The sequence below is a fragment of the Haemaphysalis longicornis genome, unplaced genomic scaffold (genome assembly GCF_048455015.1).
Source record: "Haemaphysalis longicornis isolate Haplotype H1 unplaced genomic scaffold, Haemaphysalis longicornis Haplotype H1 scaffold_3, whole genome shotgun sequence".
Lineage (NCBI taxonomy): Eukaryota > Metazoa > Arthropoda > Arachnida > Ixodida > Ixodidae > Haemaphysalis > Haemaphysalis longicornis.
The window spans coordinates 185067530-185094314 of NW_027526335.1; the positions used below are offsets into that span (position 1 = coordinate 185067530).

At 46.0% G+C, this 26785-nt stretch overlaps 1 protein-coding gene across 1 annotated transcript in view; it reads left to right on the top strand.

The window, feature by feature from the left end:
• LOC144175876 (adenylate cyclase type 3-like) overlaps positions 1–26785 on the top strand; it is a 306163-nt gene that overhangs the window by 258861 nt on the left and 20517 nt on the right. The window contains exons 10-13 of the mRNA XM_077704914.1: positions 20441–20784; positions 23203–23281; positions 23548–23706; positions 25159–25305. Coding sequence (XP_077561040.1) covers positions 20441–20784; positions 23203–23281; positions 23548–23706; positions 25159–25305 — 729 coding nt within the window. The remainder of the gene's footprint in view (positions 1–20440; positions 20785–23202; positions 23282–23547; positions 23707–25158; positions 25306–26785) is intronic.

Genomic DNA, 26785 nt, shown 5'->3' on the forward strand with positions numbered 1-26785 from the left:
GTTGCCTCGACAAAACAAATATCTGATCACACAGAAAAAAGTTGTATTTTTCAAATCCCGTCTTGTACGCGCCTTTCTGTTCCGACGACGCTATGGGAAGGCTTATCGGATTTTGTGAGACGCTTATTATTTTATTCAGTACCTGGAAGGCAATTTTCAAAATATGCTATATAAGCCACCCCATATTAGGGCAACCTATTTATCTCCGCATTGATTAGCTTTACACAGAAGGGGTGACTGTCCCAGTGTTGTGTAATCGGGGAAAGCAATGTTAGTGTCGAAACTCCGCGTTGTACTAGACTAAGCTATGCGACACTTACAAAGAATGGAAGCGCTCTGCTAAGGGTTCTATTCAGAAAAGATGGTTATATTATCCTAGGCCTGGCAGCGTCAATTACACAAGCTTCCACGTTTAAAACCAGCTTTTCAAGAAAGCAGTTCTTCTTACTGCCGACAAAGCGACCCAGTGTTCTCTGCTGCTTTACACAGGGTTCAGGTAAATGGGGTTGCCCAACCCCCTTTCCTTTCGTCGTTGCGTTACCGTCCTGTTTTGGATCTGTCTTTCCGACATACCTTCAGTGGCTAAAGAAATGAACAAGAACTACGATATTACCTATGCGCCAACGAGATGTAGGCATTAAAATCCCAGACACATTTTTTGCATTGCTATTGCTTCGTGTAGGCTAGCACGCGTGGTGTGCGTTCGTAACAAGACACTGTTTATTTTCGGACGCGGTGCTTGATTCTGCCGTTACTCAAAGCCGTCTGAACTTCGGACCAAACTTATCAATACTGCCATGTGCCGCCCTTACGTCCCTACTCTTATATAGTTGGGAGGACAGATTTAATAACGTTCCTCCCCCAATGGGCCTGAGGTAATCGCAGTCTGTGGGAGCTTACAGGAGCTCTTCGAAAATCTCGCTGCAATAACCTCGAGCGGACGTCACTCGTCTGGGAGCAGTCGCGTTTATTGTGCTATTCATGGACTCCTCTGCAGACTAGATTGGTAAGTTATGCAATAACTTTCCGAACGTCTTTCTAAGTCCCTGTTGAGGGACCGGCTTGGGTACTTTCCTGCTCTTTCGGCGATCACCCCTGCTGGCCTATTTCGTCTACTTCGGCGAATCTAAATCTGTCCCACGCCAGCGGGATGATGATGATTGCGATGTCTCGCCACTTGCGCCCAGACGTGTGCGTGAAGAGAGAGAGAGAGAAACAACTTTCGCTGAGCCCATTTCAGGTGACGCTCGCAGGCGTCAGACGGGGTGGAACCCTATTCACGAGTCCCATATGAGTCCAATAGCTCCTGGCCCCTGGACGCGAGCTCTTGCTGCGTCGACAGGTCGGGGCTGGACATCAAGATCTCCCATCGCTCGGGTAGGGGGGGAAGGGGAAGGGGGAGGGAAGGTAGAGGATTCTTGAGCTCAGTACACTCCGCCAGTATGTGCGGCAGGGTGCCTTCCGTCTTTTTGCAGAACGGGCAGATGGGGTCGTGTTCTGCCGGGAACATCTTGTTCAATAAAGCTGGGTGCGCCAGTGACCCCGCTTGTGCGCGGCGCACTATTGTTTGTTGCTTGCGGTCGAGTTGCTGGTGCGGCACGGGAAGCCTGCACCTGGCGCTCCTGTACAGCGTGGTAATCTCGCGGTAGCTCGTAACTGGGTGCGGTAGCTCCGACTCGTCCTCGGCCCGGTCTGCTAGTTCGCGGGCGTAGTGGTCGGCGAGGGCGTTGCCTTCCACTGTCGAGTGTGCCGGAACCCACACGAGCTCTACGTCTCGTCCCGGTGGGCTGCGCTATGCGAGAATTGCTATGGCCGCGTGGGAGGCGATTCCCTTGCGGTAGTTGCCGTAAGCCGTCTTGGAATCTGTGACGATCGTGTGCACGTCTCCGTGCGTGAGGGCGAGAGCGATGGCCATCTCTTCTGCTTGGCTGGCATCTGTCGTCCGTAGCGACGCGCTGGTCACCAGCTTGTCGATGGTCGTGACGGCGGCCACTGCTTTGCTGCTGTGCTGGGGAAGTGAGGCGTCCACGTAAAGGACCCGGGGGTCTGCTTCCAGCTGTCGGGCGAGTGCCTGTGCCCGCGCGGCACGCCTCTCGTCGTTCCTGCCGGCTTGCATATTGCGCGGCAGGGGCTTGGTCTTGAGCGCTTCCCTCCACGGCGGAGGTAGAGGGTGCTTGGGTATCTGTGGTTCGATGGGCCAACCAATCTTCCGAAGGACTGCTCGGCCGTGCTCAGTCTGGCTCAGTCGCACTCTCTGGTTGGAACGATGAGCCTCTATGAGCTCGTCTACCGTATTATGTGCCCCCATGTCCAGCAGCTTCTGCGTAGACGAGTACTGGGGCAGGCCCATAGCCGTCTTGGTGGCTTTCCTTATGATCGTGTCTAGCGTGTTCCTGTTCGCCTTCGTTAGCTGGAGGTACGGGGCCGAGTAGGTGATGCGAGACACGATGAACGCTCTGACCAGGCGAAAGGCGTCGTCTTCTTTAAGTCCCCTGTTCCGGTTCGCAACGCGTCGGATCATTCCGGTGACCTGTTCGGAGTCCATCTTGATCTTAGCAATGGCCGCTGTTGCCTTGCCGTCTCGTTGTAGCAAGAGACCGAGGATGCGCAGCTGCTGCGTGGGCTTGACGTCTACGCCGTCGATGGTAACGACCACATTCGGCTCGGCATCGTTCTTGTGTCTTCTGGGCTGCACGATGAGGAGCTCCGACTTCTGGGGTGCGCAGCACAACCCGCAGGTCTTGGCGTATTCGTGGACCGTCGTTGCCGCCCTCTGCAGGACCTCCTCCGTCCAGGATTCGGATCCCGCGCGAGTCGTCCACACCGTAATGTCGTCGGCGTAGAACGCGTGGTCCACGCCTCCGCGAAAGCGGAGAGAATGAATGGAGCGTAGATCAGGTTCGAGAAGGAGGGAAAAAAAGGAGACGTAGTTGAGGGAGAGGGGAGGACGAAGTGGCAAGGAGGGTGGAGGGAAAGCAGGGGTGGTGGGAGGACCTAGTGGCAAAGAAAAGGAGGAAGGGGGTAAAGTGAACTAAGTCTGTCGGCCCAAACCTTCAACACAAGCGGAATTGTACTGCTAGAGCGACTTCTACGGAATTCTCCAGAATGATCCCTTAAAGATCACAGTGCTGCAAGATGCCACTATGCTATAATATAGCATGAAAAGTAACTTTGGTATGATAGCATTTCTTCGCCACCCCTATTTGAACTCTGGATGTAGCAAAAGCGATCACCTCTATCAATCAAGTAGGCGTAATTTCCCAGATTACGTTCCCATCCTCATCAACTTCAATGACACATAAAAAGGTAATGAAGTGCCAAAGCGCGGGTTTTATTTCAATTTTCGTAATAAGAACACAGTATAATGCGAGAGAGAGAGAGAGAGAGAGAGAATAGTCTTTAATGATACTGGTGAGGTTAGCCTGGCCAAGGCGCCTAGCTTGCTACACCAGATGTATGGAAAAATGAAATCGATGACGAGATGATGATAATAACTGTGATGAAGATGACGCGCTCATTAAGAGAGTCCTGTTTAAAGAGTGCGATCAAGTCCTGTATAATGCGCTGTCACGGACATGCCTGCCGTATGTAACCCGGGTTACGTGAAGCCCATTACTTTCCATCCTACTGGGTCTGTAATTCGAATCCTGGCAATCGTTCATAGCTCCTGCAGCCCGCGCATCCCAAAGGCGACATCACTTCTTTATGGTGGGGCCAGGAGTATATTTCCAGTTGAAGAATGGCGGAGCACACTCTTGGCATTGCACGGAAACGCGTGCAAAGGAACCCAGTGCCCCAGTTAGTTCAGCCATCCTAACCGAGGGAAATCGTTTGAGCTTTTTAAACTTCCATGCACAATGAATAATGGGCAAGTCTTCAATCTACTGCTGTAATCGCATAATTTTGCTTAAAGCGAAACCACTTGCGTAATATATGCGCCTTAACGTGGACTCTTGAAACGCTGAGCACTGGACTTTTTTTTTTTGCGAGAGTTTGCCTTACGGCATAACAGACTGGTCTGAAGGTAATGGAAGCGTGTTAGTTTTCGCGAAATAAGCCACTTGTTACATACGCTCGAACATCTCTACGCTTCCTCGGTCCTCGTCCGTTGATAGTAAAAATTGAAACTGGTTACGTTGAGACACATATTCTGTGTGTCTTGCCAGTTTCGCTGAAAACCGATAGCATACGTGTCATACTCCCAGTTTTTGGTATAACCGGTCTGCAAGGAGTTTTAGCGGGACGTTGTCGCTGGTCTTGTAACAGTTCGTCTTTTTTTCTTTGTCCAGTGTAAGCTGTGTGGGCCTCATTCAAACGCACTTGCATATTATTCGCATATTCGCATTGTCGGAATATTTTACTAGCAAGAGGATCCACTTTTGCTGCATACGAGTTAGGACGAACCTGGGTGTAACCCGCCTTCTCCAAGTGTTCATCTTTTTTTGTTTTGTTGTTACAAGGTTGGCGCTCTTTGTTCTCCTACTTTTCTGGGATGTGTAGATAACTTCGCTCTTTATATGAGGCAATATACGCAGTATCGAGGTTATCGTGCAACTGCAGAAGTGGTTTTATAATTTGTCAGGACCGCGACAAAGGAAAGTTTGACGAAACTCTGCCTTTTGATGGTGTGCGGGAGCAACGACATGAACTGCCCTCTTTAGCAATAAATGCGATCCGCGCGATTTGACGCATCTTTAGAATACGCCGTGAACAGTTAGTGTTGTGAATCGGGCCCGTCCAAGCTAAGCCAAGCGTGCAGGGCTCCGGTTGCGAAAGTTGGAATTTTGTTTTTTGCCTATACAAGTGCGTGCGAGGTCTCCTTCGTCTCGAAAGCATTCTCATCCAACATGCTATACGAAATACTCCAGTAAAACATCCACGGCATGCGCGAAATCCTCACAGAGTTCATGCGTAAAATAAAAAAAAAGACATCCAAGACTCATAGTATGTTTTAGCGCCTGATGCGAACGTGTTTTGGAAGCTGCAATGAACGATTTTTTTTTGTTCCTTTTAAACGAGCAGCGTCAGGCGTGGCGCAATACTTTATGCGAATTATGGATGATATTTCTCCCTCTTGCCCCTTTTTGCCGCTACTGCATTTGAAGATGCCAGCATCAGATTTCGTCTGAAGCCATTCCTGAGATTTTTTTTTTTGCGAGAGTTTGCCTTACGGCATAACACTTACATATACAACATCACATTGGTTTCACGCAGAAACGTCAGCAGAGACCGGTACTGAGGGCCCCATATCCACTGCTGTAGATAAGGGGGTCTCCCAGGATGGAGCCGTGTGCCCCGGAGGTGTTGCAGGCGAGAGGTTTGAAGGGCAGGGCAGGTCCATAGAAGGTGGCTCGTGTCGGCTTCGGACGAGATTTGACGCCGCTACAGTGAAGCTCGTTGATTAGAACTTAACTTATTAGAATTTATGGATGACTCGAACTGTTCAGTTTGGTCCGGTGAAGTATCCGTAGTTTATGTATCAAAAATTGGCGCAGCCAGCACTAGTGGTGCAAAGCTGGAGAAACAGCACAGCTGGGGCTCGACCTGGCTTCTCCTCACACTGACAGGGGATCCCAGGAGAGAGGGAGCAGCCGGAACCCAGGAGTGCAAAGCCGTTTTTGACAGCAATCTAAAGCAAAGGCCATTGAATGCATGAACTGTGCAATCAGTAGCAAACTGTGCATTCAGTAGCAATCGTCGTCATCCCGTTCGTCGTCGCCTTCAGACGGCACAGCCGCGTATGGCCAATCCTCTTGTAGCACGTCCTCACCCCGGTAGACCTCCCCGTCTTCGACAGCTGCTCCGTTGGCCGTCTCCACGTGTGGATTGTTAAGGGTTGACAGGACAGATTCTTCGCCACCGTCTTCGGCGCGGCGGACACGTGGCGCGCCGATCGCTACACGACGACGAGGATGGATTCGGAAACTCCTCCTGTGACCTAAGTATATAAAATAAATCCACCATAACTCCGCAAATATCATCATCATCATCATCATCATAATCATCACAATCATTATCATCATCAGTCCGGTTGTGCCCACTACATACCGAAGGCTTCTTCTATACCGTTGCTGCGTAGTTCGGCCCATTAGTTAGCCGATATGTGTTGTTCATATCGGTAAACGCGTGAAGCGGAAAGGCGGGAATCACCGACATCGCATTCAGAGGCCACAGAAGATAATGTAACACGGGCTGCTTTTGTGTATTCTACAGTCCATTGAAACAACTATAGACTCACTCCTGGGCTCCACAGTTTCGGTAACTGCTTTCAGTGGATCGATTGTGCTGTTGAACGCGTCGAAGCTGCACGGGGTATGGGGCGTGGCGTAGTGGGGGTCTCCGGATTAATTTTGGCCACCTTCAGAAAAGCATTCACCTTAAAAGCAGCCACCGCGTCCTGGATCGAACCCGCGTCCACGGGGTCAGCAGCAGATTACTGTAGCGGTAACTGCTTTCACATGTCCACGGAGTTCTAGTAAGTGGCATGACTACGTATGGGGAATTAATTATGTCCTAATTATGTAATTAATTATGAGGCTGCCTATTATTTTGTGATAGTTCTAAATATTGCTTTCATGGAGATAACACACCGAAGCGTATTACACCGAAGATAAATGCACCCAAGCTTATTACACCGAAGCCGCAGTTATAGAGTTATAGCTAAACTTATTGTTATAGGCAATTGAAGATTAATCTCTACTATCTGCGACATGTGACGTATGCTGCAATATCCAACGCACGGCCGTTCTCGTTACAAGATGAAATAGACTCCCGGGCTAGGAATAAAACTCGCAACCTCTTGCTTAAACGGGAAAGGCGTCAGCCATATAGCACCGTGTCTTCTTCTGACGCTCCCGCTGCTTCCAATTGTTCGGTAGAAGAAAGCCGGCTTTCTCTTCTTCCATTCCCTGGAATCGGGCAACGTAAGCAGGTTTGTCGTGCGTACGACGTTTGCGAAATTTGACGCTCGACGACTGAAGGGATTGTCGTTTCGGCCCAACCGCCTAGCCCTTTGTTCGGTGCGCATTGCCTTTATGCGCGAATTCCCCGCGGCCTTTTGTGAGCGTCGGAGAACAGCGCGATGAAGGATGTGAACCAAAAAGGCGAAGTTATTTATGCAGCGTAGGAAAACTTGTACCAGTCCGCTCGTTGGTTCCAGCGGTGTGTCGCCCGTGGCAACCTTTGCTTCCAGGTCGCAACGAACGCTTATACCTTCACGGAGCGACAGGAGGCAGTTTATTTAAAATACCGGCGACAAAAGATTTCCGAACGTCCTACGCAAAAAAGGAATTTCGCAGAAAATGGGCTGTACATCTGCTGGGGAAGAAAATATGAGCTCGTGTGTTCGGCGCACTTTGACAGGAATGCCACGGCACGTTGCGTTCGATGGGATTTAAAATTACATCCAGCCGCTGTCAAAGATCGGCGCAGCGTTGCAGAAACGGCGGAATTCGGAGCTAGCTGTGCATTTGTGCAAGAAAAAGCTCACTCCGAGACAGCGAGTAAGCCTATTCGACTTCGGCATGGCTACGCGTGCGTTGCGAGAGCGGGGTTGAAGGGACAACCAATAAGCCGCGACGGAGAAAGAGAGAGAAGCAGCGGGTGCAATGGACGGGTTGCGAAAACGGATGCCGCGTCGACGTTTGACGCTGATCCATGGGGTTGCGTGGCAGCCCAATATATAGGTAAGCGCTTTGAATAAAGTGTCTAGGCCATGTATCACACACAAAAATCCAAAAACCCTTTTTCAAGGGAATGATGGTTAAAACGCGAAACAATCTCCCACGCAATCGAGTCAAAGCCAGAGTCCAGAATTCAATCTCCCAAAGCCCAAAATCCAAGGTGCCAATGTCCAAAGCCAAAGTGCACTTCAACTCAGCCAAAGTGCAAAAACAATGTCCAACTCTGTCATAATCATCATCATCATCATCATCATCATAATAATAATAATAATAATCAATCAATCAATCAATCAATCTCTTTATTATAGTGCCCAGGTACAGCCGTAGCCTTTGTGCTGGCGCACTTAAGAAAAAGACAGACGACGACACAAATACATCCACGCGTGAGAAGAACAACAAATACAAGCGAAGAAAAAAAACTATAATGAAGAATAAAGGTCATTTAACAAAATCAATGATTTCGGCACACTAAAGTTTGAACAATCGCGAAACGATAAAACACAGTGTCATAAAAATTTGACAATACAGACGGGCAGATATAGATATATATGAGTAGGAACAGTAACAAAGGCGAGCAACATAAACGAAAATAGGGCAATGAAAATAGAATTAAAACTTGTCGGAACCAAGTCGGGGAGAGACAGAAGTCAGAAGGTCGCACATGTAAGACCGAAGGGGTGTATGAAACAGGTCAATATTATGGGAGTAGAGATTGTATGTTTCTTGAAGGCGGTACAATGGGCAGTGTCTATTGCATGTCTTACGGGTATGAAGTATAGGAGACTTACGGGTAAGTTTCGACGGTACTCTAAGATTTACATTTGCAAGCAACTCCGAACAAAAAATAATCCCGTGTACAAGTTTAAATAAAAAAATTAGGTCAGCATTGGTTCGTCTGGACTTCAAACTTTGGAGAGGATTAGAAGTAAAAAAGTCTGAACCATTGCCTCTGTGGCGGGAGAAACGATGTTTGTGGATAGATATGAACTTATTTTGCACTTTGTCAAGTATATTACTGTTCGACTGGCACGTGCCGTTCCAAACAACAGAGGCATATTCTAAAATAGGGCGGACAACAGACAAATAAAGCTTTAGTAGTGAGACAGGGTTGCTGAATTCTCTTGATATTCGACAGACAAACCCCAAGCAGCGAAGGGCGCGCTTAGAAATAGAATCCACATGAGCAGAAAAGTTTAGCGCACTGTCAAATACCACTCCAAGGTCAGATATTTTACACACACGTGGTAGTGGCACACTTTTCACAACGTACGGATAAAGTATGGGGTTTGTTTTACGAGTGTAGGACATAACCTTCGTTTTAGTGCCACTAAGAGCAAGTTTGTTCGCGGAGCACCAGTTGCTAAAAGCATCCACATCAGATTGAAGAGCTATGCAATCTTCAGCGCTAGTAACTTCTTTAAATATTTTGATGTCATCAGCATATAACAGAAAACAAGAGTGATTTATAGAGGCTGAGACGTCATTAACAAACAAAGAAAACAAAAGGGGCCCCAGAACAGATCCCTGAGGCACACCACTGGAAGCATAGTAGGCAGCAGATTCTTTATCATTAACAGAGACAAAACATGACCTATTATTAAGATAGCTGCTGAGTAACTCCACGAAGCAAACAGGAATGTTATAAGTAGACATTTTATGCAGAAGCAAGGAATGGTCAACTACGCCAAACGCTTTGCTGAGGTCACAGTACACGGTATCGAGCTGACCCCGCCCATGCACAGCTTCCGAGGCAAAGGACATAAAAGACACAAGGTTTGTAGTAGTTATAATAATATAATAATAATAATAATAATAATAATAATAATAATAATAATAATAATAATAATAATAATAATAATAATAATAATAATAATAATAATAATCAATCAATCAATCAATCAATCAATCATTTATTTGCGTGCCCAGGAACAGCCGGGGGGGCCTTTGTGCTGGCGCACGGAAACAGAAACGCACGAAACATAATGTACACATCTCTCAAATACAAAATAAAATACAAAATACAAAGGGAAAAAAAAACGAAAGGATAGCTTATGTTGAAGTTACGGAATGAAAGTCATTTCAGTGCATGAACTCAAGGATAAAAGACAAATGCAGAATAAGAGAAGTTGGCAGTTACGCCAATACAAACTCACAGACATGTTTGCGAAACAGAGTAGGGCAATCATTAAATATATCAAGGTAATCCGAGTACCGATTGTACGTGCATTGCAGTCGGAACACAGGGCACAAGACACGCAGACAATTGGGGTTGCAAAAGGTATCATGTTTCCTGGTCCACTTTTGCGGCACATAAAGACGAACATGTTGTAGCAGCTCACCGCAAGACACTATGCCGTGCATAATTTTAAAGAGGAAGAGAATATCAGCCTTGTTCCGCCTGGAAGTTAAGCATGATAGCGTCAATGAAGAGGGCGATCCAGGGTTATAATTACTACTATAGCCAAAGCGATGGTTGAAGATAGATATGAACTTATTTTGGACCCTTTCTACAAGCTTACGGTTTGTTTTGCTCGTGCTGTTCCAGACAACAGATGCATATTCAAGCTGAGGACGACATATAGTTGTGTAGAGCTTGAGAAGAGAATGCGGCTCCTTGAACTCCTTGGACACGCGACAGACAACGCCAAGCGATTGAAGAGCTCTACGAGTAATTACCTGAATATGTGGAGAGAAGCTCAGTTTACTGTCGAAAGTGACGCCTAGGTCATTAACCTCTACCACACGTGGGAGTAATTCACCGTTGATGTTATAGGGAAACAAGATGTTGTCAGTCTTTCTTGTGTATGTCATTACCTTAGTTTTAGATGTATTAATGAGGAGTTTGTTGCATGAGCACCAATGCGAGAAGGATGAGATTGCTCTCTGGAGAGCGGAACAGCTGGCAGAGTTGGAAACAGATTTAAATATTTTTACATCATCGGCATATAAAAGAAAATTACAATCATTAAATATTGTCGCGACATCATTTATAAAGATTGAGAAGAGAAGTGGCCCGAGCACTGAGCCCTGAGGGACACCACTGGTGACCTCATAGGAAAGAGAAGACTGTCCATTTACATGCACGAAACATGACCTATCACATAGATAATTGCATATAAGAGATATCAGGGATGGTTGTATATCAAGCTCAGATAGTTTTTTGGCTAAGAGCTCGTGGCAGACGACATCAAAAGCCTTGCTTAAATCAAAGTAGACTACATCAAGTTGACCTCTCCCTTGCACAGATTCCGAAGCATGCAGCATGAAGTTGACGAGATTGGTAGTGGTCGATCGGCCCGCGAAAAAACCATGCTGTTCAGGTATTAATGTGGTATTTATACTGGATGTGAGTAGTTTATGCAGTATTGACTCAAACAATTTAGAAGCAGCACATAGAATAGATATCGGTCGGTAGTTCGTGGGGTCCAATTTTGAACCTGTCTTAAATACAGGAACAACCCTTGCATTCTTCCAACGAGCGGGGAACTTGCCAGACTTGAGAGAAGTTTGAAATATACACGTCAATACTGGAACTAGGATATCACCAAACGCTTTCAGTACGGCAGAAGGAATGCCGTCAGGGCCGCATGAAAATGACGATTTCAATTGTTTCAGAGCTTTCAAAACGAGACTTTCCGAAACCAACACTTCTCAGTTTTTACAGTAACCTAGAGATTGTGGAGGGGGGCAAGCTGCACTGTTGTTGCCATAAGTGGAACGGAATTGTCGCGCAAAGGCATTGGCAACGTCCGATATGCTCTCTCCTCGTTCATCGTTGAGGTTAATGTTCCCAGGTGAATTTTTACATGTTTGAGAACGGACGTGGCCCCAGAAAGCTTTTGCATTGCGTGTTGCATCAGCCTCAACCGCGGCAATGTAATTCGACCTATCGCGCCTAACCAGACATTTACAAAGAGATCTGAGTTGACGAAACTCATTCTGCCACCTTTCCTGCCCCGTTTTCTTAGCTTGCTTGTGCGCTCGATTTTTCGTCCCCAAAGCTCGTTTAAGTTCAGCAGAAAACCAACGCGGAAAATTGCCTTTCTTTTCAAATTTTCGGGGAACAAAGTTCCTCAAGCCATCGTGAACAACTTCAGTAAAAAAATCGGTCTGTTCATCAACGTCGTTGAGGTTAGCTATTGGTGACCAATCAGTGTTACTAAGAAAGTGAAATAAACCAATGTAGTCACCACGAGCAAAGTCGTAACTACTGCTTCCTGGTGTGCAAACAGGGGGACTGTAATGAAGGAGAGATACGTTTGGCAATGAAATATGTAATGACGGATGAAACTTGTCCGGTTTTACAAGGTTAGTATCCCTGCGCGAGACGACGACAGCTTCCAAGCTAGTCAGACACAAATCTAAGACGTTCCCACATGAATTCCTAATGAGGTTGCACTGCTGCAAGGAAGTAAAGGAAATAAAATCAAATAGAAAGTCACACTTCGGAGATATTGGTTGAGACGCCTGACTGACCCGCTGAGTCTCCCAAGAAATCCCCGGTGCGTTGAAGTCCCCAGTGACAAGGAAATGGTGATCACTGTGAGATATTACTGTAGTTTCGATTGTGTTAAGGATATTTCTGAACTCACTGGCATGTGTCTCAGGGGAAATGTAGTATGTACACACTAAGAGCCGTTCACCCCGATCACAAAACACCTCTAACCAAATACACTCACTCTCTAATTCAAGGTCAAGGCGGCGTTTACACTTGATGGAGTCATGTAGGGCAATAAGCACACCAACGCCCCGTTGTTTATCGTGCAACGGGTCAACTAGATAATAATCAATCAATCAATCAATCAATCAATCATGTTTATTTACGTGCCCAGAAACAGCCAGAGGCCTGAGTGCTGGCGCACGGATAGTTATATGAAAACAAAATACAAGAAACATATTGCAAGAAACAAACAAGCGACAAGACACACACATATTGAAGTAGCGAAAATTACAAAAATAACGCACAGGCGGAGCCTGGGTACAGGTAAAAAAGAAAAAAAAGAAGATGCCTTTGTGGCTCAGCTTATTGTAATGAATACACAACAAGCAGAGAACAAAGTTTGACAGTAAGACGACAAAAACAATGACAAGAGTATAGAGACAAATGATAAGACAAGCATGATAAGTAAACAGTTTCAAAAACAGGCAACTATATTGGTTAAACAGAACCGCAGAGAAACCAAATTTCAGAAATAAAAAAAAAAGAAAAACGAACGACAGAGATATCATAGATGTTTAACATACTGTGTTCAGCAGCGCAGTACGGTAAATTGTAAAGGAGCTTTGAAAGATGTCAAGGCGTTCAGAGAAGCGGTTGTAGCAATTCTGTATTCTGCGCACTGGAGAATGATTGGAGTTGCGCGCAGCGGTCAAGAAAGGGCGATGCGACCTGGTGGGCCTCTGTGGAACACTAAAATCTAAACAGTTAAGCAGGTCCGCGCAAGAAAGGTCACCATGAACAACTTTGTGAAGAAATGTAAGGTCTGCACGCATACGTCTGCAGGTCAACGAAGGAATGGAAGGAACTATGGGTAAGTCAGAATCAGGACCCGGACTGTGATTGTGATGACGGTGCTTAAATATGGATAAAAACTTCTTCTGCACACGTTCTATTAATTCACTACTAGATTTGGAGATGCCGTTCCAGACAACAGAAGCATATTCTAACTGGGGGATACATATTGCATTGTATAGCATTAGAAATGGATCTGGAGAAGAGAATTCCTTTGTAATCCGACACACATTTCCAAGACTTCGGAGCGCTCGCTGGGTGATGAGCCTAATATAAGAAGAAAAAGAGAGGTTACTGTCGAAAAGAACCCCGAGGTCCCTAATTTCCTCAACCCCTTGCAAAGGAGCTCCCTCTATACTGTAGGAAAACAGTAGACGATGGGCGTTCCGGCTGTACGTGACAACCTTTGTTTTAGCAGGGTTTAAAATTATACAGTTTTTGCTGCACCAGACCGATAATTCCGACACATCCCTATGCAAGGCACAGCAGTCCTGAAAACCGCTAATGTGCCTAAATAGTTTGACATCATTAGCATAGAGAAGAAATGAAGATTTTGTTAACACCGTTGACACATCATTGATAAAGATAGAAAACAATAGTGGACCCAGCACAGAACCCTGAGGTACACCACTCGTTGCAGTGTAAACACTAGACCTTTTGAAGTTTACATCTACGTAAAAGGACCGGTCAAGGAGATAGTTGGACAAGAAGGCAACAAGGCTTGCATCAACACCGGACATAGTAAGCTTGTTAATTAATAATTTATGGTTCACTACATCGAACACCTTACTGAGGTCAAAATAAATAACATCCAACTGGCCGTTTTCACAAACTGCAGCCGAAGCCTGAGTCATGAAGCTTGCAAGATTTGTAACCGTCGATCGACCCGAGAAGAAGCCGTGCTGATTTTGTATCAGAACGTTCTTGACGCAGGCAGCAAGAACGTTGTGCAGAGCTGACTCAAAGAGTTTTGAGGCGACACAAAGGAGTGAGATTGGGCGATAGTTGGTAACGGCTGTCTTATCACCAGACTTAAATATTGGAAAAATTCGAGCAATCTTCCATGCACGAGGAAATTTGCCGAAAAGTAAACAGTTATTATAAATGGAAGTTAAGACAGGCACAAAAATGTTGCCGTAAACCTTCATGAGGGCTGCTGGAATTCCGTCTGCACCACAGGAAAATGACGGTTTCATCCGTTTAAGGCTATCATTGACAAGTTTTTCATCGAACGTAAGTGTACTAAAATTAGACATATTATTAAAAGATAGGCGTTCGTCGTGACCATCTGGCAATTGAAAGACAGAATGAAAGTACTGAGCAAAGCTAGTGGCGACATCCTCAACCTGTTCTCCATCGGAATTAAGCAGGCTAATGTGTTCTTTAGACTCCTTAGAACGGCCGCGTACATACCTCCAGAAGTCAGCCGGTTTCTGAGACGCAGAAGCCTCTAACGACTCTATATAGAGCTGGTGGTCACGCCGGTAGAGGCTTTTACAAAGTGAGCGATACCGACTAAACTCCGCTTTCCACTTGTCGAGCCCAGAACGCTTGGCCTTTTTGTGGGCGCTGTCCTTAAGTTTAAGCGAACTTCGAAGTTCTTTAGAGAACCAATGGGGAAATTTGGAATGAACAGGCATATAACAAGGGATGTACTTTTCCATGCCACTCCTGACAATTTCGGTAAAACGTCGAACCTGTTCGTCAACATCATTGACATCAAAAACACTAGACCATTCAGCAGATGAATAAAAGTGATAGAGCCCAACATAATCTCCACGCTTGAAAGCATATCGCGGGACTGCACAATCGTCAACACCACCATAGCAATGCTGGGCAGCGACAGAGACAGAGACAATAAGAGGGGGGTGAAACTTGTCGGGGTGTACAAGAGATATTTCGGAGGCACACACTTGTACATTTTTCAAGTTCGAGAAGCACACATCTAGGACATTACCACAGAAGTTTTCTATGTGGCAGAACTGCTGCAAGGAGGTGAATGATTGAAAATCTAATAACATGGTGCATTTCTGCACTGCATAATGGTTTTTATGCTGAAATGAAAGACTGTTCCAGTGAATACCTGGGGTGTTGAAGTCCCCAAGTATAATTAGCTTATGGTTGGAGTGTGAATTGGAAACATTTTCAATAGATGTGAGCTTTAGATTATATAATAATAATAATAATAATAATAATAATATAATAATAATAATAATAATAATAATAATAATAATAATAATAATAATAATTATCATCACCATCACAACAGCCAACTGACTGTGCACTGCCAAACTATGTTTTGTGCATTGCGAGAGGTGCGTCAGGTGTGCAAAGACATCCCATTGTTATCTTAGGTGGCGCATGATTGATGCACCTTTTGTGAAACCCACTGTGTAACGTTGGCTTTCCTGCTGCGTGTTTTCCTCGGACGTCAACGCTATCAGTGAGGCGTAGCAAGCTTCGCCTTAAATTCAGAACTACAGCTGACCTCTAGACGGCGACTGAAAGGTTTTGCGCCAGAAAGCTGAAGAGAGCGCCTTTTTGTCTTCGGTGATGAAACGGATCATTGAAACTTGATAAAAAGCGTTTACTTGGACGTCTTCGTGGCCCAGGAACTGTTCCGGTAGACTAGAAAATTTTGACAGACTACATCTTCGTGATGCGTGAGGCCCCAGTTATACTATTTGCTTCCCAAGCGGGCCAACAATGTGTCTAATAACTGGAGGCCACATTTTATGGCATTAAAAAAAGCGCGTTTTAGGCGCCAAGAATAGCCATGCAAAATAACGTTTTAGGCCGTCAACGTCGGAAATATGGGCACCGCAGATTCTCACATAAAGGCAAATTACTACAAACGAAGATGTCCACAACATGTATCTACGACAAGAAAACCACCAATGTTATTATTAATGACGGCACGAAGGCGCCAGCAGTTCAGCATAGCCGGTAGATACTCCCCAAAACTGCTGGACTAATGGCGATCAGTTGGATTAATTCAACAACCTACTGCTCACTTTCAACTTCAATGGCCACTGTCGCTTGCTTGAGCGTCCTATCATTTATAATAATTTACCCGTAACGCCCTTACGGGCATCACGTAGGAGTGGGATTGAAAAATAATTATAACATAAAAAGCAGCAACAGTCGTGGAAATACAAATACAAACATATCCAAGTGGCAATGCATAGTTGCACAATAAGGGTACACATCAACGTGCCTATTTACAGGGTCGAAATGACAATAATATTGAGAAATGATTTATACAATTTACACCTTCAGGAATAAATGTAACTCTGATGAATGGGTCATGGTCACTGAGAGCTGGTTCCAGCGACGAATAGCAAATTAGAACGGTGAGGACAAAAACAGGTTAGTACGCGTTAAGGATGGCCGTGCTTTGAATGCATGATCTAGGCGAGAAAAAAAAAAAAACTGGCGCAGCTTGCGCTGGTGGTGAAATGCTAGAGGAGCAGCATAGCTGGCGGCCCCTCCCCCTTCGTCGGAGACCAGGCTTTTGCACCTCACATGGATTTTCGAAGTTGACGTTGAAAGTTCTCCATGACTGGCAGGCCCGGGTTGTTTCGTCCGCAGGCTTTCACATCTCTCCCAAAGTGGACCGCGCTAGCCCGCGCTAGAACCCAGGGCAATCGGCTTCGCGAACTCGGAGCCTGTAGCATGTACTCGACGTCTGTGGCGCCCACTTCAGGCGCGAACGCACATGATAACAACGACCACCAACTTCTCACGCTAAAGACAAGCTCAGTTTAATAAAGTTTTCTCTCTCTCTCTCTCTCTCTCTGAACGGGCGCGTAGAAGAACACGCGAGAGATCACGCCACGAACGCTTGGAAGAGTGTTCTCCAAGGTCGAGCTAGCTGGCGCTGGCAGCTCCTTGCGAGGTGCACACTCACGTGCATTTAATATTTTTTAAGTGCGAATGCACTTCTTAAGCGACCCTGAACCTGCGTCCACCGGCGATGTCCGCATAGCATACCCACGTGGGGGATTGGCCAGGAATCTCCTCTTCTTCCTTGGCAACGGGGGGAGATGGGCGCGCGCTGCGTGGCCGCTGACATGGCACATACCCACGTGGGGGATTGGCCAGGAATCGGGCGTGAGAAGGGCTAATGCACCCGCTTAAAGGAGTACTGACACGAAATTTCAAAGCTGAGATCCGCTCTAGCAATCAAGTACAACGACAACACAAATAGGTGTCTGTGAATAAATGCATCTTTCTTTCTTTGTAGTTGTGTGTGCGTGTGTGTGATCTCTCTTTCGCGAACATTACCGAACCGCGCAAATTCAACTCGTGCATTCGCACTTTCACATTCTTCCCCTCGGGGAAATGCGGGGAATTTTCTCGGTAATTTTCCGAGCTCCTAACGTGGCGGAAGCCCATGCGCGAGCCAGCCGACGCCGGGCGCTCCTCACAAGGCGCACGCTCACGTGCGCCTTGTCTTTTTTATATTTTGGTAGTAACGCTATACGGTGGAACTGAAAAATTAAACAGCCCTGCTGTTAAAAACGTGATTAGCGGGTTTTATGCGCAAGGCAGCGAAGGAAGAGTGGCTGTGCTACAGCGTATGGAAAAGCGATAAAAGACTATTACGCGGGCGTTGTTTCAGAGGTGGCAAATCTAGGAATTTTTTATTTATCTTGCACTTGATATTCGCGAGTGGGTCCCAAGAACAAATTGGGCGCTTCATTTTAGAGTGTTTCAACTTTTTTTACGAGATACCACTGATGGCGGTTCCAGGTTAGTGCTGCTTGTTCTATCTCTGAACAAAGTGTTGTTTGGTAGGTTAAAGACTTTGTGGACATATTAGCCGAATGGACATTGAGCTTACTAAATCGGTGATTTAGATTACTTGTGGGTTATTGTATCGATCTGATGGTACCATGTGAGATCAGACGTTATGTGGGCCCTCAAGCATTTCACCATGGTTAAGGCTTGCACAGGCATACTATTAATGAAATAGTTTGGACACATTTGGACACATTTATTTCCACCTGCCAATCGATACACCATTTGGCCAGTTTATTAAGGTCTGATTGCAAGGATAAAGAACCTTTAGGGCTTTGTAATTTGTCTGTAACTAACACAGTGGTCGGGAAATAATGGAATCGTAGAATACGTGTTGTAAGCTCAACCATTACGTTGAAATGCATCGACACATGTTTGAAGAAGTTTGTTTGGAGAGCACGCGAAACGTGGTCAAATCATCACGGTCAAAATCGGGGAAACAATAGAAATCTATCACCATCTCCATATTTCTGTACTTCAAATATGGCCTTTTGTCACTGAGAATGAGCGTCCTATTTTATTGCGGCTGGCAGTTGTTTTTAGCAACTTTTGTTTGAAATAGAGGGCCAGGTTGAACCCCATCGAAATCCGAACAGTCAATGCTGCCCGGTAACATAAAAAAACGATCTCAAACTGCACTAGCAAAGGAAACTTGAGTCTAAATAGCGCGCATATATGCACCAATTTTGAAAATAGCCATTTATAGCCGTTTACCGGCATTTAAGCAGAAACACCAAAATAGACATTTATAGGCACCATAAAAACACCATAAGAGCCCTTCTTAACCTCGATTTTATGCTCACATATCAAAGTGGGGAAAAAACAGCGCAAGGAAACAAATGGGCACTTGCCTAAGACCCGCTCTCTACTAATAACACGTGGTACTGGGCTAGTTCGTTCATATTATTCGCAATAAAAGTTAGCGCACCCCATACAAATCACATGGAAGCCGGAAAGGTCGGCGCTACTGCAATTGATCTTATTTCGGAGCCATGTCTCCGACGACTATTGCGTATGTTCGGCTCTGGTTATGTGTTCGAAGACATGGCTCCGATATAAAATTGATTGCAGTAGCGAGGACATTTCCGGCTCCCATGTGTTTTGTCTGGTGTGCATTAACTTTATTGCGAAAACAGTGTGCCTCACTTCGGTAAAGTGGCTTTGGAATACACAAATCAGGCTTCCCCGGTTGCTTGCCGCGGCAGAATCTGCCGATTGTTGAAAGGCTGCCTTAATATTGTGTGCTACAGACAGGCAGAGTTCTCATAGCAGAGTCGTGGTTTGGAGGAGTTAAAACATGATTGCAAATGATTTGGAGCGCTATGCAAAGACGAGGTACCGAAACACAAAGAAAGCACATATGTGTGTCTTTTTTAAGCCTCGGCCCGTCTTCTTTGTGCAACGCTTTTATGCCCCTGAAATTAAGTGTTGATAATTCTCACGTAGTGGCGTGGCGGTAGGGGACACTTAACGGGAAAAGCGTGTAGGTGAATGAGACAGGAGGCCCTTGTGCGGAGTGAGGCACCGATAGAAAAAAAAGTGGAGATTACCCATGCCAACGCAGTAGCCCGACTGCGTTCACGTCTTGCTTTCATGGGACCGGCATCCTTGAAAACTTGTTTCATACATTAAGAACGCTCGCCACATTACGCGAAAATCCCAAGGTGGCATTCAAAGGCGTGCCTGATGGACCGTACATGTAGGGGAATAGTCGGAGGATAAAGTTACCTAGCGTAAAATAGGAAAAAAAAACGAAAAAGAAACAGTGTCAGATACAAGAGCAGTCATAGTCCTGGGGCGGTATTCTCGAGTTTTGTCCCTTTTGCGTCCCTTTCAAAAGTGTCCCTTTTGGCGAGCCCTGATTGGCTAAAAGCAAACAACCGGAAGTGACGTAACGCAAGTGCAACAAACCTACTGCCAACGCCCATTGCTTAACCGGAAGTACGTCACGATGAAAGGGACTCAAAAGGGACGTTTTCAAAAGGGACAGTTACGAGAATACCGCCCCTGTACTCTTATTTCCAGCTCTTGTCCGTATGCTATTGCATAAAATGAAGTGGAGGAAAGTTTTGCGTTAAGGTCACGAATCCGAGGAAATTCTTCGTCATGCCCTCCTGATCATCCACAACTACAGATAAAGCGGAAGCGTATGGATGTATCAGCTGACAGGCTGAAACAACACAGCGTTAAGGGCATGAATTGAATACTTTGTCATGCCCTCCTCACCACCCACAACTGTAGATAAAGCTGGGCGTATGGGCGTATCAGCTGGCAGGCTGAAACAACACAGCTGCGGAATTTAGGCCTCAGAACGGCTTATTCAACCAGGACTGCCTTGTTGTAAAACTGCTTAGAACTTTTATTAACACTTTATTGCAAACGTTTCACTCTAGTGACCGCTTGGAGGTTTAAGCCCATCGTCGCTTTCCGCTTCCGTTCTCAGCTTCTCGGCACGAGCCGGAACAGCGCCAGCCAGGTCGAGGCCGAGCAGGAGAGGCTCCCCCTGCTGCCCGGCATCGTGGACGGCGGGGCGCTGGACGCAGCCCGGCACTCGGCGAGCGTGGCTGCGCTGGCCCTGGTGGCCGTGGCCGTGCTGGTGCGGCTCAGCTACCTCACCAAGCTCGCCTTTCTCGCCCTGCTTTGCGCGCTGCAGTGCGCTCTCTGCCTGCTGCCCCCGCTGGCCGAGTTTTACACCCTTCATCACGAGCACCTTGAAGAGAAGCCCCGGGACGGGGCCGAGCTGGTGGACGGGGCGCTTTCCACCGCCCTCCCGGAACAAGAGGGAGAGTGAGTGCAAGAGCTACATCTAATGACAGACTTGATCTAATGAAAATTTTGGTTAAGGGGAAATTTTGAAGACAAACAGAGAAGTGTACGCCCATAATTATAGCGCGCTTCATCTGCAGAAGAAAGCCACTGCCCCCTATAACCAAGTCCACTTAAATGGACTCTGCAACACTTCAGATAAACGCTTTCCGTCTCTCCTTCGCGTCTGGAAGCACAGCGAAAGCTATAGTCCTTGCCACCATGGAGCGGCACTGCGCGACTTGTTCGTCGTAGCGGTGCGCCTTTCGTTTTCGCTTTGCTTTTGTGGCTTTTTTAAAATGTTGGCGTGGAATGTGTTCACTCCTGCAACTGCAGGAAAGCCAGCAAATGGCCGCTATACCGCTGTAATGATGTAATTACAGCGGTCGAAGAACGCCAGGAACGGGAAAGAGAGGAGAATGTTTTGTGGATGTTTCTAAGCTATCTGATGGGCATACAGCAACAATTTTACGCTGAGGTACTTTGCGACCCGCTTATCTAAGCACTGGATGTATTGGTTGACTACGTTCGGCAAGTATTCGGGTTTCGAAAAAGTTGAAAAAAGTGTTGCAGGGTCTATTCAAACCACACAAATTCAGCCACTCAATGCCTACTCATTATTAAATTGTCATAATTGAAACAGGTTGTACCCAAATGTGCCTCTCGGGGGACGGGGGGGGGGGGGGGGGGTGTGGCTTGAATACGTTTCCTAGTGATCTGTGCCCAGTGACGACATGCTGCATTGAACAATATAACACGTGCCTTCTGATACCCTGTTTAACCGAACTTGACTGGCTGCTGTCGGAGCTTAGATTCAGGATACCAAGTTTGTAAAGCTGGGTCGCAATCACGTAAACTCCAGTTTTTCACGTTTTGGTAATACTTGATAGATAACATTCTTTATCACATGTGTAATCAATTTATGACGTGCTCTTGTATTATGAACGATATTTTGTGTAGTTTTATAGCCTTCTGGCCATTTTCAGCCGTTGTTTTTGTTGGTGTAGACGTTTTATAACGTTTAGGTCAGTTTGGGCATGTCTCGTTTATTTTTTTAACAGCACTTTAATGTTATCCGTTTTGCGTGGTATTCGTGTGCTGTCCTTTAGGTTGGTTCCGGGTGTCCATATTGATGAGCGAAATGCTGGCTGCACTAGTTGGGGAACGCCTGTATGTACATTTCTTTTACAATTGATTGATTGTAGGGTTTAACGCGCCGACGCAACGCAGGCGATGAGGCGCGCCGTAGTGGAGGGCTCCGGATTAATTTTGACCACCTGGGGATCTTTAACGTGCGCCGAAATCTCGTACACACGGGCGTTTTTGCTTTTCGCCTCCATCAGAAAAGCGGCCGCCGCGGCCGGGAATCGAACCCGCGACCTCGGGCTCAGCAGCGCAACGCCTTAGCCACTGAGCCACCGCGGCGGGTATTTCTTTTACAATTAGGATTATTTTCTGTTTTATGTTATTTTGGCTGTTATTAGTTTCAGTTGGATGGTTTTGTTTGCTTTAGGTCGGTTTTCCCTCTGTCTATGACTCCCAAAGCTGGCTGAGAAAATCGCTGGCTACATTAACTATGATTCAGATATTCACATCCGTTAGCGCCAGCTCATGCTGTCATCCACGCTTCCCTCCCCCCTGATTTTTTTTACATTTCATCTAACTTTGTTCACTTTTATCGACAAGCCTGTGATACTAGAGCTGAATGCTTTAGTTTTTTCTTATAGCGTTCTCTCTTACTAGAAACACCACTCCGAAAAGGTGCTCCCACACGAGCAGGGAGAGTTCTCTTTTGCGCTGTTAGAGCAAGCAAGCCTAGAACGTTTGAGGTGGCCAAGGACGCCTCACAGAACATCAGGTATTTTTCAAACGTTCTGGCATTACTATGAGACATTGTAGTCTCAGATTGTGGAGAGAGAGAGAGAGAGAGAGAGATTTAATGAATGCTGATGAGGTTATCCCCAGAAAAGGCGGCTCCCGCCAATTCAAGGCCAACATAGGGAGGCGACACGAGAAAAGAAAGGGATAAAAGGCACGAGGAAACAATGAATAAGAGGGAGCGGAAATTGAAATAAATAAGGAACGCAGAAAAAATTTACAGCATAAGGAGAAAAAATCTGACGATCTCAAGGCTATAAAACCTCGGCCCATCGATCGTCAGATAAACATCCAAAAGAGCCTTTTTCCCTCGAAGTTCACCATTGCCTGAGTGAGATATTGGTTGTGCGGCGAAGAGCTCAGAAACTGAAGATAACCATAGTGAACAACCATCGGTATTGGTATTCGCAACGACGGTAGTGATTATGATGATTGCGACTGTCGATGTTAGACGGCGATTACGTTGGCGCCAAGAGTGCTGACCTTGGAGTTTCACGCCGACCCCGTTTTATTCCTCCGCAGGCCCCTGCTGCGTCACAACGCTGTCCAGCTAATCTACCTGGTTGCCATCGCTTTCGCACTGGCGGTCATCTCGAGGCAGGTGGGTGCCTCCCGCACACGAAACAATTTTTCACCCTTTGTATAGTTTCTTCTACCCTGCAGGGAACTCAAAAAAGGTTAGAAAATATGCTCAGAATAACCAACCTCGAAATCGCGACCTTTGTACTATGGGGACCTCTAAACGCGATCGGACGAAGTTGTAAAATCGTATTCGCCACGGCGGAGTTGAAGAGAGTCTGCTGCTTTCATTTAATTGGCACGGGGAGTGTGTTTCTAATTGGTACAGTGCGTGTGCCTAATTTTCAGTTCGAGCTGACGTCAAGGAGGCTATTCCTTTGGCGAAAGGACGTGGAGGAGCAGAAGGAGAAGGTGGCCGACATGCGCCGAAAGAACGAGGCGCTCGTCTACAACGTCCTGCCTCCACACGTGGCCAAGGTGTTCCTCGGCAGGAGGAGGCTGGACGAGGTGCGTACGCCTTTACTGTACTTCTTCGTAGGCCGCAAAGATTACTTTACGAAGGTAGCGACATGCTTCTTCGCATGGGGATAGCTTCATGACCAGTGTCCTCACTCCATCACTCAAGTCAGGTAAGGCGAGGATGAGGCCCTGTGCCTCCAATAAAGGGCGCGCTATCCTAGTCGATATTTGTGCTGTTCAAGATAACAAAGGTGGGGTGAAACTTCGCTGTACTTGCTAAATTTATATCGGAACCATGACGCTGAGAGGTGAAGTAAACTGCCGGTTCCTCCCACATCGAAAGACTCCGTTACGTTCTTACCAAAAACCGTATAACGTTTCTAGCAGAACGCAGCGGAACCGCTAGGAGCGATGCAAGTTCTAAGTCAGTAAGAGAGTGGTAAGTTAAACAGATTCAATTCCGTTTCACACAGTTCTATGAAAAAAATGAAAACAGTGCACTTATCGTGCTGCCAGAACCTCACAGGAGTCCGATCACTAACAGTTTCCGATTTAGTAGGCTCGATGCAGTTTGTCCAACATCAGAGATGCTGAAGCATTTCTGCACAATGTATCCGTCGGGGGGCTGTTATGCCCCAACGGATAAAGCAGTGGAAATAGTACAACTGAACGTGTACCGTCAGATTCTAATAAACGAATTGGATATGGCATGTTTTGCTCAGTTGCACGACAAGGTACATCCTGGCGAGGTTTCTTAGACCTGAAATTAAAGGAGCTTGAACAAAGAGCAATGCTACTCCCAGCTGTGCCGACGTATAAACAAACTTAAATTTCTGTGGCTCAATACGCGGACGATACTTCTGGGCTAAGAGGCGTGGCGTAATAGAACGGTCTGGATTAATTCTGGCCACCTCGGGATCTTTAATATGCACCGAAACATCGACACACACGGGCGTTTTTGCGTTCCACCTCCACCAAAAAAGCGGCCACTGCGGCCGGGATAAAACCCGTATCTTTGGGCTCAAGAGCACAAAGCCTTAGCCACTGGGCCAGGTTGTCGTCATATATGATGCTATAGCGAAATTTCTTGCACGGGCTTCATATGCAAGGAAAGTGCGTTGTTGCTATCTTTAGGACATGCATGGGATCGGTAATCCGAGTTAGTGACGACCGTGGATATGATTACTCGGCAGGCAATCTTTTCTTCTACCCTCATCGGGGAATTTGACTTAAGAAAGATTGCAAAAATCATGTTACTCTTGGGACATCAAGTGTCCAGCGCTAAAAGTAACTATGGAGTAGCTAAGGGATCGACTGGTCCAAGTCTTGTCGAGCCACTGTACTGGCAGCGGAAATAGGACAATGAAGGTCCAAACTAATTGGTACCTAGAATTCTTACCAAACCAATTGTAATCCAGTTTAAATGTTGTCTGGAAGTGATCCAAATCAGGAACTGTATTACAAATTGGTCGCCTTACTTTGCACTTCGCCCATGTGCAGGACCTGTACAGTAAGAGCCATGATGCCGTAGGCGTGCTGTTCGCGGCCATGCCTAACTTCTCCGACTTCTACACGGAGGAGTCAGTGAATAACCAGGGCCTGGAATGCCTCCGCTTCCTCAACGAGGTCATCTCGGACTTCGACGCCGTATGTACCCTGGCTATATTCACTCTTAACTGCATGGAGGGGAGCTGTGCTTCTTTAATAGCACCCTGCCCTTATCAATTTTACGACACCTTATCATCGCATCCGTCGCTTACAACAATACAGCGTTATAAAGGCAGCGTCAACGTCTGCAACGAACAGTGCGTTTACGCAGCTTGCGCCTACCCTTGGTCGAACATGAGACACCGAAGGTAAATTCTCTCCACCGCTGCTTTAAAATTTCTAGTACTTACGCCGCCCCTTTTTTCATAGCTTGTTTGTTTCCTAGACTGACTCTTTGAAAAATAACTTGCATTGCAAACATGGGGGCCGTCCTTCCAAGGAAACATGTTACAGGTGTGCCTACACGTTTTCGTATGGTGTGGGAATCGTAAGCATTGCTTTTTTTTGAGTTGGGAAAGCATCTGCATAAGTGGTATGCTGAGTGTTGTGGCCGATGTGGATTGGCGAATGGGTTAATGGCCTCGGAAGGCAGCTGTCATCGTGGCGAATCAATCACACTAAGTGGTTTTGTGAGAATTTTGGTTGGATCCGTTGGCGTCACCACCAAATGGCAATTATGGAATCGGATGGGAAGACGTGATGGCTGCTGTCATTGGTACTGTCCAATCGCTTGAATGGTTATGATGTTCAAAGTTAATTTCAAAGTTCATTTATTGAGCATTGTAATCTCGTGCAAAGTGGAAATAATAAGGACAGAAACAAAAAGCTGCTAAAAGGTAACTTGACAGGGTTTCTTCCCCGTTTTTGACAGTGAAAGAACAGCGGAAAAATGAATACAAATGGTTCAACGTTTACAGAAATTGGATAAAAAGGGCATACACAAAAGAAATAATGTACACGTGGATGCATCTGATTACATATAAAATGCAGATAAGCAGTCATATGTACACTCGGATATACATATGTAATAAGAAAGTAGATACAAACACACATTACATATATACACACCCAATTAAAATGTTACAAATATTTATTTAATGTACCTATACCTGTTGCCGTGGTAGGTACTAATGAACATCCATACCAAGTGGAAGAACAAACAACCTGTGTAGTAAAACGTACAGCCAGAGAAATAATAGGCTCATGTCACCAACTAAAAGAAAACCTTTTCGACGAACGAAAAAAAGGAAAAACAAATTGCATTACAGGAAATGTTTCGGAGAGAAATCCATTCTAAAGAATATAATTGTGGTGTGCATGGCCGTCACAAATTTATTAGTTTTTTTAAGCAAATACTCATTTCTATGACGTGAGCTTTCCATTTACTGGTGAAGATAATATTTATGTCGATATTTTTGCTTGCTAAATTATTTAAGAGACTGGGCATACGGTACTGTATCCTGCGAAATTCATGGTTTGTACGTGAGAAAGGAGTCATCCAAGGATTTTTATGTCTGATATTATACATTACTTCCGAAGGTAGTGTAAGGTTGGATAAAGTGAGGAAACATTTGTTATT